At 37.3% G+C, this 16,978-nt stretch overlaps 1 protein-coding gene across 1 annotated transcript; it reads left to right on the top strand.

Annotated features, from left to right (window-relative positions):
* The first annotated feature begins 13,037 nt into the window (after positions 1 to 13,037).
* On the top strand, positions 13,038 to 15,653 carry LOC127129841 (uncharacterized). Its single transcript, XM_051058959.1, has one exon. The coding sequence runs from the start codon at positions 13,038 to 13,040 to the stop codon at positions 15,651 to 15,653; it is 2,616 nt and encodes an 871-aa protein (XP_050914916.1).
* Positions 15,654 to 16,978: the final 1,325 nt, after the last annotated feature.

Below are 16,978 nucleotides of genomic sequence, written 5' to 3'. Positions count from 1 at the left end.
AAGTTGACACCTCGATTTATTGGTCCTTATCAGATTTTGGAGAGGATAGGGGAGGTAGCCTATCGTATCGCTTTACCGCCGTCACTTGCGAATTTGCATGAGGTTTTTCATGTGTCTCAGTTGAGGAGGTACATTCCTGATCCGTCGCATGTGGTCCAAGTAGATGATGTACAGGTGAGAGATAACCTGACTGTTGAGACATCACCTATGAGGATCGAGGATCGAGAGTTGAAGCAGTTGCGGGGTAAAGAGATTGCTTTGGTAAAGGTAGCTTGGGGAGGACCAGCAGGTGGCAATGTGACTTGGGAACTTGAGAGTCAGATGAAGGAGTCTTATCCAGAGTTATTCGCTTGAGGTATGTTTTCGAGAACGAAAACTCTTTTAGTGGGGGAGAGTTGTAACACCCCGATAAAATATGATAATTATTTAAATTAAGTTAATAGTATATTATGATGATAATATGAATGAGAGGGTATTATTTTTCAAAATAAAAGATAAACCATTCATATATATTATTATTAGTATATTTATTAATTTAATTAAATAATTGGAATATTATTGGATTATTATTATTGGAATAACAAAGTTGGAATCAGTAAAGAGTCCCATTTGGTAAAGAGGTTTTACACGTGAAAACAGAGAAGAAACTGAGAAAGGGAGAAGAAGAGGCTAGGGCTCAAGAGGAGATTTCACGATTGTCGAAGGTCAAAGAAGGATTTGCCGGATTAACTCAGGTAAGGGGGGTTTATCGTCGTTTAATGGGTATTATGGGTTAACATGTAATGGGTAGTAATAAACCATTGAATCGACTCTAATTATGATGATGAATGCTGCAAATTGTGAACCTATGGATGAATGAGATTTGAGTTTATAATTGAAGGAAATTCGTAGGAATTAGATGTAATAAGGTTAGAAATTGTGAAATTGAATGGGTATGATCTGTGTTAGATAATATGAACGAATGCTGTGTAAAAATTGGACTGTGGAAGGCTGGATCTGAGAAATCTCGTAGCAGAGAAAAACCCATAGCAGATCTGGAATTTTGGTTTCTGGCCATACGCGTATGACACTAGGCAATACGCGTATGAGTTGTGGCCATACGCGTATGACACTAGGCAATACGCGTATGAGATGGCCTGGAGGGGAGGAGACTGGTGCTGATACGCGTCATACGCGTGTACTACGCGTAGCCTGTGAGTGGTACGCGTATGGGGTGAGGCCATACGCGTATGAATGAAGAAGATGATGTTTTAAACGTGTTTTTGTCTCTGTTGGTACGCGTATGGGAGAGGTGGTACGCGTAGCATACGCGTATGAGACAGGCCATACGCGTATGGGCTTGGCTAGGAAATGTGCCATACGCGTATGGGCATGAGGCATACGCGTATGGGCAGAATTTTGATTTTTCTGAGCTGTTGTTGTGCAGTTTTGGTCGTTTCAGCTGAGTGGTGTAATTTAGCTGATGTATGATATAGTAGGGATCATTTCCCGTTGTTTTGAGCAGTATAGGTATTAGTAGAGTGTGCTAATACTATGATTTATTAGTTGGCATGACATGATATGATTTTGTGATAAATATGCTGATGATGTATGATGGTATGCATAATGCTGTGAATATATCTATTATGTATGCGATTGTGGATGGACTGTTTATGGCTTAGAGTGTGAGCATATGTCCATTGTGGATTGTTGTTGATGTTTGCATGCTAGGTGATTTAGCGTGCATAGCATGGCCTTTATGGTGGTAGCTAATTCCCATGGTGAGGAATTAGTGAGTGAGTCACTAGGTCTCAAATGAGTGGGACTAGTGAGCTTGGTAGCCGTATCTGGGTTTGATCGGTGAGGTTGAACTATGTGTTCACGAATAGTCGGTACCGCATGCATGGAGTCTCATTGCATAATGTATGTATGGCGTATAATATGAATGGATGTATTCCAATATTATACGTGTGTTTGGTGTTTGTATTGAGTCTGCTTATGAGTTGATGTTGCCGTTGCTGAATGTGTGATCTGATTAGGGTGATGAATGTGTTAATTTACTTAACATTACATGATATTTTATAATGCTTATTATATCGATTGAGGAACTCACCCTTACAACTATGTTTCAGGTAACGATCAGTGATTGAGTAGAAGTTAGTGCTTGGAGTCTAGTGTAGTTCCTTAGTGGATCATGCTCTGGTATATGTAACATCGGGACGGGATGTTTTACTTTGTTTTCATTTTGGTTGTTGAACAATTTTACATGTAATGTGTTACATGGTTTGTCTGTTGTTAGATTTCTACCCGCTGCGAATTGTGCAATGTTTTATTTGATTAATAAATGAGCATGACAGGTTATTTTGGTGAATGGTGTGAAGTGTCAAGTGTGACACCCTGAAATTGCATATCTACTCTGATTTATATTTTGTTGTTTTCATTAATTATTGGGGTATTTTAGAAGGGTGTTACATGATGCATGCTTGCATGGGCGAGTACAGGCCCATGAAGTCACTCAATTAGGTCCATAATCAAGTGTGAATGAATCTGAAAGTGAATTGGAATGTAAGGCAAATGTGTACAGTTGTTTGAAGTTTGATCTTTGCCAAATGATGATGCCCTGTTCAAGCCATGCGCAGACTACTCAAACCTTGTCCAAAATTGATGAAATTGGACTCTTTGGAAAGGTTAGATCAAGAGGAACACCTCTTATTTTTAACACTTTTCCATTTGAATCTTGTATCATGATGAATTTTGAGGTGGAAATTTGGAAATTTTAACATATCAAAAAAATTTCTAAGTGTCAAGCCATATGTTCACTTATTCCACCTTGGCTAACTTTTTGTGTGAGATTAAATAGAGAAAAGTGTCTTCATAAAATTTGTATCTCTTTAAAGATTCTTCAAAATGGTTACCAATTTGACCTCATTTGGATTTGATATGAATGAGTTATCCATTTTTGAAGTTGAGGAAAATCACTTGTTCAATGGCATTGGTCCAAAATGACTTATAATGTATCCTCATATCACATGCTCATAAAAGTTGAATAAGATCTTACTCCAAACATAAAGGTTGAATTAGACACATTGAATTTGATTGTGAAACTTGGAAATATTTCATCTCATAAAAATTGAGCAAGTTATGGCCTTGGGAAGTTGACCTCCAAGTTAGGGTTTAGACAAAATGACCTATAATCTTTCACCATAAAAGATGACTTTCCAGGCAAAAATAGCTCTAGGCCTCAACAAGAAAGTTGTTTGGAATGTCATTTAGAGTAAAGTTTATATTGGAATCATTTTCATATGATAAAAATTGTAGGAGATAGGGTATAGGGGACCCCAGTTTTGATCAGATGAATTCCTTTGGTGAACCACCATCAACCAACTTTGCTAACTTGCAATTCTATTGACTTTTGGGATTCATGGGAGATAATATATGCATAATATGATGATATTAGAAGTACCTATTGAAATATTTGATCAATTGTTGAAAAAGCTTGGTGAAGAAGTTACACAAGATACCCAGATGCACTACGGTTTCCAAGGCAAACCAATTCCAAACTCTTGAAGGATTATTGATCATAATACCATGTAAAGATCATAGGGACTCATATATGATGCCTAGAGACATTATGGATAATTTCATGGTTGAGCTCTTAGCAATGAGGGTCTTAAACCCTAGATGTGAACTTGATAAATCAAAGGTGATCATGGGCCCTACCTACAAAAGTGTTAGACAAATGCAAAGACATATTTTTGGTATTTTAGTTAATAAAATAACAAGTATGATACAATCACATAGTGCTTGGTGATCTCTCCCAAAACAAACCCAATGGGTGAGGGGTAAGGAGGATGCCAAGGTGTGATCCCGATGCCAATGCATATGATGAGATAGAATGAGGGATCTTAAGGTCAAAATTGGGGTCTTACAGGAATAGGAGAAGGATTTTTCTTAAAACAAATGAAAAACAAATTACTTAGAGCAATGGACAATAACAGGAACATCAACATCAACCCAATTATTGCAAGTCTTTCCATGCGCCATAAAGTTGGCACAGTCTTCATCTTCATCATCCTCAATCACGACAGCTAAGTGTTGTTCATTACCATGGATGAACCCTCTGCTATAGAAACTCGATTGTACCTCTTCAGTTTTAACATTAAACGGCCCTTGCTGAAATCCTAATCCGGCCATATTCTTGTTCTCGTAGATTTCTACCATGCGGCCCCATTGATCTGTACTGCTTGCCTCAATAGCTTTCTGAGCATCTTTGAAAGAAGACATGGGTGTCCCAATTTTCCTTACCTCAGCAATGGACAAGGCTTGGAATGGAGTTCCAACCTCCTCCTCAGCTTCTTTATATGTAAAAGATGAGAGATGGATCACTAAAAGTGCCTTCTCTCCACCTACAACAACAAGCTTGCCGTTCTTCACAAATTTCAACTTCTGGTGCATAGTAGAGGTTACAACTCTAGCCTCATGAACCCATGGCCTTCCCAATAAGCAACTATAAGCCGGGTGTATATCCATTACTTGAAAAGTAATTTGAAAATCACTCGGACCTATCTTCATTGGAAGGTCTACTTCTCCAATGACGGTTTTGCGAGAACCATCAAACGCTTTGACAATTACGCCACCATACCTCATCGGGCGCCTTGATAGGATAATCTGGACAAAGTTGACTTTGGGAGTACATTCAAAGAATAACTAATATCAACTAGCACATTTGACAGTGCATCTTCCTTGCAATTCATTGAAACGTGTAATGCCAGATTGTGATTTCTTCCTTCCTCGGGAAGTTCTTCATCATAAAAGCTCAAGTTGCTGCAAGAAGTAATGTTAGCCATAATGTGGTCAAACTGATCCACAGTCACGTCATGTTCAACATAAGCTTGCTCCAACACTCTTTACAATGCTTCTCTGTGCGCTTCAAAATTCATCAGTAGAGACAACACTGAAATCTTCGAAGGAGTTTGGAGCAGCTGCTCTACCATATTAAATTCACACTTCTTGATCAAATGTAGCACTTCATTATCATCGTTAGGCTTTAGCTTGCTGGATTCACCAGACTAACACGCAGGAGCACTAATTGGGTTCACTGCAGGCACATCAACCTTCTTACCAACTGAAACATCTTCTACAACCTCTTTTGAAAAAATGGGACCAAAAACATGACCACTACGGGTGACCTTCGCAATATCAGCTATACTCACAACAAAATTTGTCGTAGGTAACGGAACCTATTGACCATTCTCCACCATTGTAGCATTATACTGATAAGGAATAACTTTATCGGATGCATATGGAACGAGGCCCACTAACCTTATCACTAACGAAGATACCGATCTGTTGACGTTGTTACTACTGCTGCTATCAAATTGAATGACTACCCATTCAGGGGTTTTGAACACTGGTATTATTACATTGACATCATCTATATCCCTTGATTGTTGAATCTGGATTACATTCTCATCCATCAACTTCTGGATATCCCTTTTGACAATCAAACACCCACGGGGGTTCACGCTACAAATTGCACAACCATCATGATCGTGCTCACAATCTCTAATTATACACAAGGTCATACGGATCTCCATCAAGGACCTTAGAATACGTCATACATCGAAGACTCAGAAATTTCCTAGGCAACCTTCCACCATATTAACTGAAGCATTACCATGAGCGGGCAACAGATTCACTTTCACATTCAGCGCACAGTCCTCAAAGGACATCATCCCACTCTTCACAAGTTTCTGGACCTCATACTTCAATGTGTAGCAGTTCTCAATATCATGGCCAGGAGCTTCTTGATGAAAGGCACATCGGAGTTCAGGCTTATACCACCATGGAAGTGGTTCAGGAATTTGAGGTGGATTTCTTGGTTGAAGTAGGTTCTTGAGAACCAAAGATGGGTAGAGTTCGGCGTATTCCATATGAATAGGTTCAAAAGAGATCTTTTTCCTCTCGAAGTTTTGTTGTTGATTATTGTTGTTGTTGTTGTTGTACTAGGTTCTTTGTTGCGGTTGTCGTTGATGTTGTTGTATTGACACTGATTTATTGTTCTAATTATTTGAAAACACTGGAATAACTAACGAAACTTGATTTTGATGCTAACGCGGTTGCAGATTTCTTTTGACGTGAGGCCTCCTCTGCCTGCCTACAGATACTGCATTGGTCTATCCTTCCTTCTTTTTGGCAAAACCACTTCCATACTTCTTACTGGACGACACCTCTTCCTTAGACAGACGTCCCTCACGGACTCCTTCCTCTAACCTCATCCCCATGTTTACCATTTCGATAAAGTCACTAGGGGCACTGGCAATCATACGTTCGTAATAAAACGAACTCAAGGTCTTCAGGAAAATCTTGGTCATCTCTTTTTCTTCAAACGGAGGATTAATATGAGCGGCAAGCTCTCTCCACCTTTGGGCATACTCTTTAAATGTCTCTTTCTCCTTATGAGACATAAACCTCAGTTGTTCTCTATCTGGCGCCATGTCCACATTATACTTGTACTGCTTCACAAAAGCTTCACCCAAATCATTGAACGTACAAATACTTGCACTGTCTAGCCCCATATACCATCTCAGCGCGACACCAGTCAAACTGTCTTGAAAGTAGTGAATCCGTAACTGATCACTATTAGTTTGAGTTGACATTTTTTTGGCGTACATAATAAGGTGGCTAAGCGGACAAGTATTTCCCTTCACATTTGGCGCTAAACAGAGTTCATCAGCACTCTTCCCAAATAGGTATTTTCCTCTTAGAGTCTTTACTTCCTTTCGCAGCTCAAGGAACTGATCCTTCATCTCATCCATCTTCTCGTAAACATATGGGCCCTCAGACGACTCAGAATGGTAAATGGTGTCCTCAACACAAGGCAAGGTATGAACAACTAGAGGTGGCACAGACATGACCGGGCTAGGTGTCGGCATAGAAGCAAACGTGGGTGCAAACCCTTCAGGCATGAAATTTGGTGGCATTCCCAATGGGAATCCAGCAGGCATAGTTGGACCAGATTGAGTAGCAGCCATATGTATGGTTGAAGTAGTAACCTCTAAGATGACAGTCCTCCGAGGAGGAGGAGTTACAGGAGTTGGTGAAAACTGATTCTGCGCAGCAAGAACATACTCCATCATAGCAGTCACATGAGCAATATCATCTTTCAATTCTCTATTCTCTTGTTCCAAATGCTCCATGATTCTAGGTTGATTGGCGCGAGTGTTGTATCGGTGAGTCAGCTTGGCTGAAGCACAGAAGAATAACCAATGAGACATCTGGCGGAAGAAAACCTGTTTTGCAAATGATGCATGAAATGCAATGTTCTTGTTTATTTAATTTCAAGGAACATACAAAGTTCTATTTGCAAATATTTACATAATAACAATAGTAACAATTTGATTGACCATAAAAATCTCTTTTATTCATAAAATTTGGAAGGATTACACTGAGTACAATTTCAGAAACCAAGGTACAAATTCAAGAGAAATGGAAACTAATTATCCTAAGGATCCCTAGAAACAGTGTCAGATGATCTGGATGCTGGTGTGTACTTCCTTTGGATGCGTCGAATCTCGGACTCAAAGGTTGTCTTCATTTGAGCCTTCTTAAGGACAAACTGATCAACAATCTTCTTCCAAGCACCGGAAGGCTGAGGCATACTAGAGGAAGATGGACCCTCTGGCTCTCTCTGTCTCTTCACTGTCCGGTCTTCCAGAAGCTCAATAAGTGTGTCCTTGTCTTTCGAATCAAGCTGCAACTCTTCATGCTTTCATCTCAAAGCATAGAACCGCTCTTCCCACATGTCCTTATCTTGCTTCATCTTGGCGAGTGCATCTTCCAACTCCTCTACATCTTAGTTAGGGAGAGTTAATGGCTCAACCACAACCACATACATAGGTCTCTCACAAGCATACAACATCTTCAACTCAAAAGCTCTCTTCTTCAGCCAAGTAGTGTAAGCTTCCAAAGCTACACAGTTGCACGGACCAAGCTCAGATCTTCCTTTCCTATGCACATTATGCCAAGCACGTATCATCTTCTTCTTTAAATATTGGGGATCTTTACCCTCTTGATAGAAAAGACCTTCTAACTGAGTGTTATTGGGTTTGTCTCTCAAGGGGAACCCAAGTTGACGAAGAGCCAAAGCAGGGTTGTAGTGAATTCCTCCTTGTGTACCAATGAGAGGCACATTAGAGAATTCACCACGACTATCAATAATATCCATACTACACAAGGTAGAATCATACCAAACAATATCATCATTAGTGAGGGACATAAGTCTCTGAGACCACCATAGACATTGCTTGTTCTCCATAAAAGTAGGAGTCTGAGGCAAGTGCGAAATAAACCACTTGTACAGAAGAGTAACACAACATACAATAGTCCCACCACCTTTAGAATTTCTCAAATGCAAAGAGAAGTACACATCACCCAACAGAGTAGGCACAAGATTCCCAATCAAGAAGATTCTAATGGCGTTAACATCAACAAAACTGTCAATGTTAGGGAACAAAGCCAAACCATATATGATAAACATAAAGATGGCTTCAAAAGTGTCCACACTACCGGCTTGAGCAAAAACAGTAGCTTTACCTATGAGAAACTCATAAGTCAACCCAAACATTCCTCCTTTCTTCACCCAATGAGCCTCAATCTCAGACTTCTTTAGATGAAGAGCTTCAGCTATAAGATGAGATATGGGAATCTCGTCCAATCCACTAAAAGACACCTTGTCATAAACAGGTATTCCTAAGAGATGAGCATACTCCTCGAACATAGGCATAAGTTGATAATTGGGAAAAGTGAAGCAACAGTGGAGAGGATCATAAAACTGAACCAAAACACTCAAGAGTCCTTCAACCACATCAGCAGATAACACGGATAGAAGCTTCCCATGACGTTTCTTGAAGTGCAAGGGATCTAGTACAAAGGATGACAACATCCTTAGCTCTTTTAAATCAGGACATCTGAAACTGTACTTCTTAGTGTTCCTTCGGCCACAATCCATGGTCTGAAAATATTTGCAAATAAAACCTCAGTTCGTTGAAGTTATTTTCGTGTGATGAATGACATGATGCGTATGAATGCATGAATGCAATAATCACAGATAAGGGATCACACACAAGGCAAACAAATAAAGGTCAAAGGATGAATCAAGACATTATTAAGATCAATCATCCATTTTGGTGGATTATGGTTTTCACCTTATCAACACCGAAGTTCCATTGATATTGACAAGACTTGATTGGATCAACCAAGAATCAAAGGGTTTGTTGTGAGTCACGGGCATGGAGTCAGGTTAAGAACTGTAACATCCTAATTTTCCATACCTAAAATAATATATATGATTATAATTGAGATTTTAACATCGCTAATTATTACAAACTAAACATTGAAACTAGCAGCTATAATAATTAATTTATCAACTAATTACTCTTTATTTTATTATTAATATTATTATTCAATTTGAATATCATCGTTTTATTTTACAAACTAAACTTTGAAATTAGTCATTTAAATACTTAATTTTAAGTTAATTAATTATCCATATCATTTTTATTATTATTACTTTTGTTATTATATTATTTGATGTTATTTGATTTGAATATCACTATTTTACTCTACAAACTAATAGTAAATAAAATAACCTTAAGTTAATAAATATATTAAATAATTATTCTTGTTATTATTATTATTATTATTATTATTATTATTATTATTATTATTATTATTATTATTATTATTATACTTATCCTTTCATTTTATAAAAGAAATATATTTTATTTTTCTATTAATATTCTACATGATCATATGTCATGAAATAGTAGAAAAGTCAAACTTTCATACATTTCTCACCAACTATTTTCACAAAGTCATATTAGAACATCTATAAAACTATTCATGTAAGACTTGTAAATATTTGATAAAGACATATTTACTAACAAGAGTTGAAAAGTTAGAAAGCATGGGTAAAAGGAGATAAATTTACATTATTTTAATATCTTACAACTAGTATAAATAGGGGTCTTTCTCACCCCATTTTCATTCATTCATTCACAAATCATCTTTCTTACCTCTTTATTTCCTTCTTTCTCTAGTTTCTTTATATAGAAATATTAGTTTGAGTTGTCGAAGTTTTCACGGTGTCGGTTTGTAGTTTTTAGAGTTATTTTGGGGTCAAAGTTCTTCTAAAGTTTTAAAGGAGTTTGATACGTCAAAGTTCTGCTCAAATCATTTTCATAAGTAACCGGTAAGTCGTTATAATTTAATTATTTTATTTATATAAAGGTTATTTTAAGATTTCGATTTAAATTTTCGTTCAGACGTCGAGATATTGAACTTATAAAGTCCAAGATAAATTTTACCATTTTAAGTTGTTATAATGCCCAAGTATTATTATAAAATTAAAATGTTATTAGGAATACACTCTTGATAATTTTCTAAAAATAAACAAATCCAAACAGGAGTATAGTCTAATTTATACTTGAATTTAATAACGATTTAAATATAGTGGAGGTTATGATAAAATATTTTAAATAAATAAATATTTTAATTTGTAACGGGATTATGTTTATTTAACCGTAAATTATATTCTAATTATTTTATAAATTTCGTACAATTCAACGGTTATCGTAAATTAGGTTCTGGGCAAACATCAGAAAAAACGCTCGTGGACTTTCAACAACGATCAACAACAAAAGGTGGGGGCAAGGTCTCGTACACGTTGGGACGGTTAACGTAAAATAGCTTAATATATATATGTGGGTAGTGGTTACCCAAGCCCTACCAGCGATAAATAAGTAAGGAGAGTCTATTCTCGAATAATGATTTTCCCAAATCACTAAGCGAGGTTATGCCGACCTTAATTATTTATCATAAGAATGATCTATGACAATTTGAGGTTGTATTGTGCTTACATTGTTTGATTAATTGTCTAATTATTTATTTTATTTATACTTGAATGATTGTGATTGATAGACTAAGGAAATGATCTATTAAGGAGAGAAACAACAACATTGATTAGATATTAAGTGTTAGATCCCCAATGAAATAATGGAAGTTGGATACATTGAGTAGTTGTATTCGGTTGGGTTCTGGCTAAGGAAAAGACTTGGTCGACCATGTCCTTTACGGTCCACCTCTCTTACCTGGGAAGTCAACCATACATTATTCATTGTATAAACTGAACTAGTTATATAGAGATAAGGATCACACCAAGGAGAAATAGACAAGACATTTAATGGATTTGGCACTCAACCGAAGTAATTAGATAATAACTATGACCTGAAAGGTTGATACGATATTTCCCAAATATTAACTAAATACTTATGGTTCAGAGTTGCTACAAGATGGTTGGGCGATCATATAGACCTACATTGAGGAATGTGTAAGTCCACTGCCGTGCGGTATGGGACGTACGAGGTTGATCAGCCGCCTACAATCCCGACGGGGATTATTATTTATGCATGCTAGGCAAGACGAGGGTCTTGGCCTGAATCCTCAGGGACGATCGACTTATAACACCTGGACTCCATGTGAAGTTAGGTGGCGTAGCTCTTGGTAATTGGGAGTACGTTGGTGGCATGTGGTCTTGTGATATCTGATCTTGGTAAATGGGATAGGTATCCTTGACAGCGTTTAGTGGCCTGAGTCAGCATATAGTTCAAGGATGCATTAGAATAAACACTTATAGAGTATAGGTAAATATGGGATAAAGATACGCTTGTTCGAATAATTGTGATTGTCATATATATATATATATATATATATATATATATATATATATATATATATATATATATATATATATATATATATATTACTATTTTACATCCTATTCCCACTTTTAAACTTGTACGTAAATCTTAGCCCTATATTCTTTTTGTCTTGCATCTTGGGAGTGATCTATGATGATCAGGCGACGAGCTAGACCATTTAGGAGGGAAGGCTATGGAGTGACAGATTACGATAATGTCAAGGCTGGAGGTTGCTAGCATTTTGTCAAACGCTTATCACATCGTTACTAGTACGTAATATTATATACAGTCAGTATAAATGTCAGTCCTGTTGGACTTAGGAGGTCCTTCTGTTAAGCTTTCTTCTGATTTTCTTCATGTACTTTTATTTTAAGTTTTATCTATGTGGCAAGGCCACTAGTCTTAACGGTGTCAAACTTTATGTAAAACATATTTGAAGCATATATATGTGAAGTAGTATATTTTAATTAATTCAGTCTTGTTATTTAAATTTTTTTAATTTTCTGTATTTTATTTTAGAATTTCACTAATGGGACATAGGCTGTCTCATTTAATGGTATCAGAGCTGGTCGATTCAGCTCGGACCGTAAGTGTCTAGAGTTATACTGATTGTATCAAGTTGGATTCCAAACAGAATGATAACTTTTCTTTTGTGCGTTGAGTCTTCCTCTTGATAGCCTTCTAAGATACTGATCTAGGAAGCGTCTTTAACACACTTAACTTATTCTTCTTTCTTTTTCTCCCAACGGTCACAAACCCAACGGTAACGTAACGGACACTTCACAAAATTCATTATATAAATACTTCACACCTATTCATTATTTTCATATCAATTTCAAAGTACTTATCCATACCTTACAAATGGCTAAATGTTTTCTTTTATTCATCACTCTTCTTGTCATTATCTTGTTTCTTATTGGTATTATCAAGCATGAAGAATTAGGTAAAGATTTCTTAGCAATAATGATAATTATAGTGTTACCATTACTAGTCTTAGCTTGGTTTATTAATAGATGTTTTTAAATGAAACATGGTCATGGTTTTTGTAATCGTTGTTATTGAATAAATTGATATGCTTTTGTTTATACACTAAATATTGATTATCTTTGCCAAAATTCTAGACATAATCATAACTAACGTTAAGCATTAATTCAACATATTAAACATAACATTGCATGTGAGAGAATGGACAAAATCCTTATCGATGAATCATTCATTGGGATATAAATATACATATTTATTATGTTCTTTATGTCTTATGGATGATTGAACCTAATAACTTATCCTTTTAAGGAAGTTATGGTTCAGAACGCCAGAAACGTGAGGCGTGGTAGGAGTGCTGGTAGAGGCGCTAGTAGAGGTGTAGGTAGGAATGTGAGTGGTGAAGCTACTCCCGAAGGGGTAGCTAACATCCCCATAGGACGAGAAGATCATTCCCAAACTGGAACGAACTCTCAAGCTGACACTCGAGATGTTCGTGAACTTGCTGCGGCTGTGTTAGTTCAAACACAACAAAATGCTCAAATCCTGGAAATCACTCGTGATCATCAACTTTTTCAGCAACAGCAAAGAGAAACTGTGCATGAAGATACGGGATTGAACTCGTTTCTGAAAGGTAAACCACCACAGTTTGGTGGTGACTTTAATCCGGAGGGTGCTGAGAAATGGTTGCAAGAGATAGAGAAGATATTCTCTTTCACTCACTATAGAGAGAATAGAAGAGTCGGTTATGCAACATTCATGCTGACAGGCGACGCTGAAGCCTGGTGGAGAGGAAAACATAGATTATTGGAAGAGGAAGGAAGAGAGATCAATTGGATCTTGTTCAAAGAAGAATTTTTGGGCAAGTATTTTCCAAAGCTATGTAGGAAAGAGAAGGAGAGAGAATTCCAGAACCTGCGTCAAGGTATGATGACGGTGGGAGAGTATACTAGGAAGTTTGAATCCTTGCTAAAGTATTATGAATTTTACCACTTGCATCCAAGGGAAGAATGGATGTGTGAAAAGTATCAAGATGGATTGAAATATGATATCCAGAGGGCGGTTCTACCTCTGCATATTATGCGCTTTGGTGAGCTGATAGAAAGATGTTTGGAGTTGGAAGGAATTGACAATAGGAAGAATCAATATGGATCAGGAGTACCAACCCGAAACAACAATCACAAGGGCCATTTTAACCGAGGCCATGGAGGAAGGACCCAACAAGGGGGTAGGCCATATCAAAGGCCTACACAATATCATAACCAGGATTCTAGGAGGTTAATGTTCAAGTGTTACAGCTATGGAGGGGCACATCTTAACAAAGATTGTCCAAATAGAAATATTGGAGCTTGTTTTCGTTGTGGTCAGAAGGGTCATTTTCTCAAATATTGTCCCCAAGGACAAAACCAACCAACAAGCCAGAAGAGCGTCCTAATAAACAATAACAATGTAGGGAGAGCAAGGAACGGAGGCCCAAATGTTGGTCAAGGACCTCAGAATCAGAACAAGCCAACCACAAGAAGAGTATTTGCAATTAGAGGAGCTGAGATCTCAAAGTCAGATGGGTTAATCCAAGGTATGTGTCTAATTGGAGATAAGTTGGTATCAGTATTATACGATTCAGGAGCTACACATTCATTTATATCTACATCTTATGCGGAAATTTTGGGATTTGAAATTGTTGATCTCAATAATAAGTTGACCATTACAACTCCCTCGGGAGAAAGAATGGTAACTTGTTCAGTCTGTGCAGACTGCCCTGTAATTTTAGAAAATAGAAGATTCTTAGTAGATCTTATAGTACTCCCGCTAAAAGACCTAGATGTCATCTTAGGAATGGATTGGTTATCAGCCAATGATGTAAACTTGGGGTGCAAGAAGAAAATTTTAACGTTTAGAGAAGATAATGGAGAAATCATAAAGGTGGAAACTCTCACCCAAAAATTTATGATGTTATTCTCTATGTCAGAAGGAGAAACCCCTAGTGTTGAAAATCTTCCAGTGGTCTGTGAATTCCCGAAAGTTTTTCCAGAAGAGGTTCCAGGTTTACCACCGGTTAGGGAAGTGGAGTTTTCTATAGACTTGGTTCCAGGCACTGGACCAATTTCTATATCTCCTTATCGAATGTCACCCTCAGAGATGGATGAGTTAAAGAAACAGTTAGATGAGATGTTAGAGAAGGAATTTATTAGACCGAGTGTATCGCCATGGGGAGCTCCAGTCTTGTTTGTTAAGAAGAAGGATGGTTCTTCTAGACTTTGTGTAGATTACAGACAACTTAATAAAGCTACTATAAAAAACAAGTATCCTTTGCCTAGAATCGATGACTTGATGGACCAGTTAAAGGGATCATCGATATTCTTGAAGATTGACTTGAAGTCTGGATATCATCAGATCCGGGTGAAGGAGGATGATATTCCAAAAACAGCTTTCAGATCCTATTATGGACACTATGAGTACTTAGTGATGCCATTTGGTTTGACTAATGCTCCAGCAGTATACATGGATTACATGAATAGGATCTTTAGGTCGTACTTAGATCAATTTGTTTTAGTTTTCATTGATGACATTTTGATTTATTCCAAGAATGAGGTAGAGCATGAAGAACATTTGAGAATTGTGCTACATATATTAAAGGACCGCCAATTATACGCGAAATTCTCGAAATGTGAATTTTGGTTGAAGGAGGTACAATTTCTTGGTCATGTTATCAGTAAAGAAGGTATTGCAGTAGACCCGAGTAAAGTCGAAGCAGTAACAAAGTGGGAAAGTCCAAAGAATGTTGGTGAGATTCGAAGTTTTCTTGGACTAGCTGGATATTATCGGAGGTTCATTGAAGGATTCTCAAAGATCGCTTTGCCTATGACTCAGTTAACGAGGAAGGGTAAGAACTTTGAATGGACAAAAGAGTGTGAAGAAAGTTTTCAGAAGTAGAAGGAAAGATTGACTTCATCACCAATACTCATCTTACCAGACCCGTTGTAACATCTCAAAATTTGCCCTCCTCTTCTTGGGACTAGTTTGACACATTGCATTTCATTTTAGGACATTAGGCATTGCATTTTGCATATCATCTGAAATAAGAAGGTCATCCTCTAAAGTCTTTTCAGAAGATGTAGAAGGTACATGATTCAAGCCTGAGGGTCTTATTAAATTGGTGATCAACCATTTGAGGGTTTGTGCTTCAGTCAGGGCTTCTTGATTCCTCAAAGAGATTGAACATTATCTTGTTTGCAAGGGTATATCACCATCATCATGGTTATGTCATCACCAGGGGTTTCATTGTGCTTTCTCAAGTTTCCTTTGGATTAGGGTTTTGACCTCTGGTCAACCCTAATCAATGACTTTCTCTCAACCAGGGTTTCTCAAGGAGATGAGGCATTCTATTGAGATGAGGATCGCATGAGTATCATAAGGAGCTTACATGAGCTAGGGGTTTCATTTCTGAGCCATTTCCCCAAGTGGTAGAGGTTCAAGCTGATCAGGGCATGTCAAGGTCATCTGAGGACCACAGAAAGTCAACTGTAAAGTCAACTAAGGGCTATGAGGTGGGGAAATGAGTTTCAACATCTCCATCATGTTCAAAAGAGGTCCATTTGTCATTTCAAACATCTATCTTGAAGATTTTGAAGTCAGGGCAAAAGTTTCCAAAAATGGAAAGTGACATGTAATTGAAAGTTTCCAAAAATGGCAAGTTTTTGGTCCACATTCAACTTGACTTTGCAACATCAAAGAAGCTTCAAATGGATTTTTGGTGAACATGAAAGTTGAAGATCTTTCTCTCCCCTTTTCAAAAAGTCCTATATCATGTCCATCTGATGATTGGTTGAGAAGTTATGACCGAAGGATCACAAAGTGTACATGGAAGTTCAACATGGCATAACTTTTGATCCAAAACTCCAAATTGGTCCACTTTTTTTGCAAAATGCTTGTCTTGACCAATACTTTTCAAATCAACCATTGCCTTGCATGGAAAAAGTTCATATGATCATGTGTTCATTCATATGCATTTTGGAGGGAAAATTCACAATTTGAATTTGGTTGATTATGCAAGCCATTTGATCATTCCATTGTGTTTATTAGATGATTTTGAGTGAAATTGGACCATTGCATGGCACTGTTCACGTAGGAATTGTACATGCTACCTCATTTTTCATTTTTTGCAAAACACCTCTTATTTCATTAATTTTAATTAACCAAGCCTAATTGTGATTAGCATGGTGATTAATACATGATATAAAAGCCAAATCCTAACAGAA

Source organism: Lathyrus oleraceus, chromosome 3 (genome assembly GCF_024323335.1).
Source record: "Lathyrus oleraceus cultivar Zhongwan6 chromosome 3, CAAS_Psat_ZW6_1.0, whole genome shotgun sequence".
Lineage (NCBI taxonomy): Eukaryota > Viridiplantae > Streptophyta > Magnoliopsida > Fabales > Fabaceae > Lathyrus > Lathyrus oleraceus.
This window is presented reverse-complemented; position numbering and strand designations above follow the sequence as displayed.